Below are 2205 nucleotides of genomic sequence, written 5' to 3'. Positions count from 1 at the left end.
ATTAACCGTAACGACATAAAATCGTAAGTACTTGGAAAATAAACTGAGTTAAAAAAAAAGAAAAAAGAGGATGAGCATGAAAGATACTCTCCATTACGTTTCACTTAACTCGTCGTTTCATCCTGATGAATGAGCATGAAATCTATCTTAAAAAACAAAGAGTATACGGTAAATGCAGACTATGTAAGCAAAGCCTAATGAGGTACACAGCAGGTTCTGACTTTCTCCTCGGAGGAAGCGGTGACTTGAATTACCTCTTCCCCGAGCTGGCCCAACACGAGTGAGAAAGTGTCCACAGTGTGAGTGGTGCATATGAAAAATGAAGTGTGTGTGACTGATTATGTTATCGGTATGAACTTAAAGGATGTGGACATATGTTTGCATTATGTATGGGTAGTCTGTGCCCACTTAAACGTTCGTCACGTTCGCAAAGTCTGGGCACTGACACTCTGCGAGACGTACACACAATCAATAGTGTCGGCACACACGGTATGGCGGAAATTATAAAGGAACCATACGGGCATTTCGTATTAAGCAAATGGCATACGTTATTCCTTGTACTCACCGAATGTCCTTGAGTCCAGCGTCTTTGTGGATGGTGTGCGTGATGGCGGGAGTGAGGTGCGAGGTTTGCCGCCCCTTCTGAATCCCGTGGATGAGGTCTCGGCCTCACTCATGATGCCGGGGTCCTCATCGAACACCGCCGCAGGAGGGGAGTACCCATACCCTTTGCCCTGGGGAGGGAAGGATAGAGAAACGGTTAGTTGGTTGACAAGAATTAACATTCACATACAAAAATATTAAGCACACACACACACACACACACACACACACACACACATATCTACATCAACATATAAAAAAATAATGTCATCTATATATGTTTCTTAATCTATACCCATCTATCCATTTATCTATCTATTTAACTCGATAAACAGATGGATACAGACAGATACAAACATCTACCTAACCATAATCTGCCAGTCTCAGTCATGTGCGCAGTGCATAACCTCACTGGTAATCCTTTCAATACCGTGTCTATTTATATCCCAATCTGGCCAACATCAGAAATAAAGAGACTTCTCTGACTGACAAGGATTACACGCAGTTATTGAACCGTGATAATGAAATCTTGTATCCAGGATAATGGGCTAGAACATGATATTTATGGGAGGGGAAGACAAAGCTAGTAAATTAACGGCATTCATTTGTCATTCTTTTAGCATAACTTTGTCCTGAAATACAAAGCACGGTTCTCTTGAGGTTTTCTTCATTTACCATCCAGCCACCCATGCATTTCTTCATTCATCCATGCATCCATTCACTTATTCATCCATCAATTTATTCATTCATTCACTTATTCATTAATTCCATTCACTAGTTCGTTCATTCATTCGTTCGTTCGTTCAGCAATCGGTTGGTTGTTATTCCATCAACTTCATAATCCATCCATTCATCAATCAATCATCACATAAGTTTACCATGATATTAACTGATAAGCACTTACACTATAGTATTGCACATACAAATCAGAATGTCTGCTGGTCTATCTATCAGCAAAACAACTATGTCAACACCCGATACTTTAACACCAGGCAACAACCAAATGATATAATTCCTAACTCAAACGCACGCCACTTTTGAAACAAACATCATTTCACATCCATGATGTTTATCATTTTATTCTTGCTACCTCCAGACGATTTTATTTGGCACAAGAGATACTTCTGGAGTTAGATAAAGCCTTCATATACTCTTTCACTAACAAAATAAATCGGCCTGTGGTAGTGGTACCGATAGAATAAAGATTGCGTTGTCAGGTTGAAGGAATTAAAAAAAAAGGGGGGAAGGGAATGATGAGAAGTGTACTGCTGCCGTCCCTGATCACTTTAACCCGTCTGAGTTTGCAAATTACCCCTCTGGCTGCGAATGACCTCCCGTTCATTTATTCTGGCTAACGACGGACGATTCTAAATGCTCAAGAGAAACTTACAGGGCACCAAAATGTCAAACTATCACGAATAACATTTTGGCCGAGAAAAAAAAAAAAAAACTTGGTATATTGTAGTTAACGACGGGTTATTTTATTCACCTATAAATAACTCACCAGTGTCAGTGGGGTCAATAAAACGGAATGCGAACCAAACCCGCTTCAGTTCTTCCTCACCACTTTAGCGAAGCTTATTTAAGTTCGGACAGGATTTC

General features: G+C 40.2%; 1 protein-coding gene across 1 annotated transcript in view; it reads right to left on the bottom strand.

The window, feature by feature from the left end:
• Nucleotides 1–692, bottom strand: part of LOC145405060 (coiled-coil domain-containing protein AGAP005037) — a 1039366-nt gene extending 1038674 nt beyond the window's left edge. The window contains 1 exon segment of the mRNA XM_080276560.1: nucleotides 566–692. Within this exon segment, the coding sequence (XP_080132686.1) occupies nucleotides 566–677 (112 nt within the window). The 5' untranslated portion in view covers nucleotides 678–692.
• Between the last annotated feature and the right edge of the window lie 1513 nt (nucleotides 693–2205).

Source organism: Coenobita brevimanus, chromosome 65 (assembly GCF_032717465.1).
Source record: "Coenobita brevimanus isolate Jiangsu-jjx chromosome 65, ASM3271746v2, whole genome shotgun sequence".
Classification (NCBI taxonomy): Eukaryota; Metazoa; Arthropoda; class Malacostraca; order Decapoda; family Coenobitidae; genus Coenobita; species Coenobita brevimanus.
The sequence above is the reverse complement of the archived record's forward strand: the minus strand, read 5'-3'. Positions and strand labels throughout refer to the sequence as shown.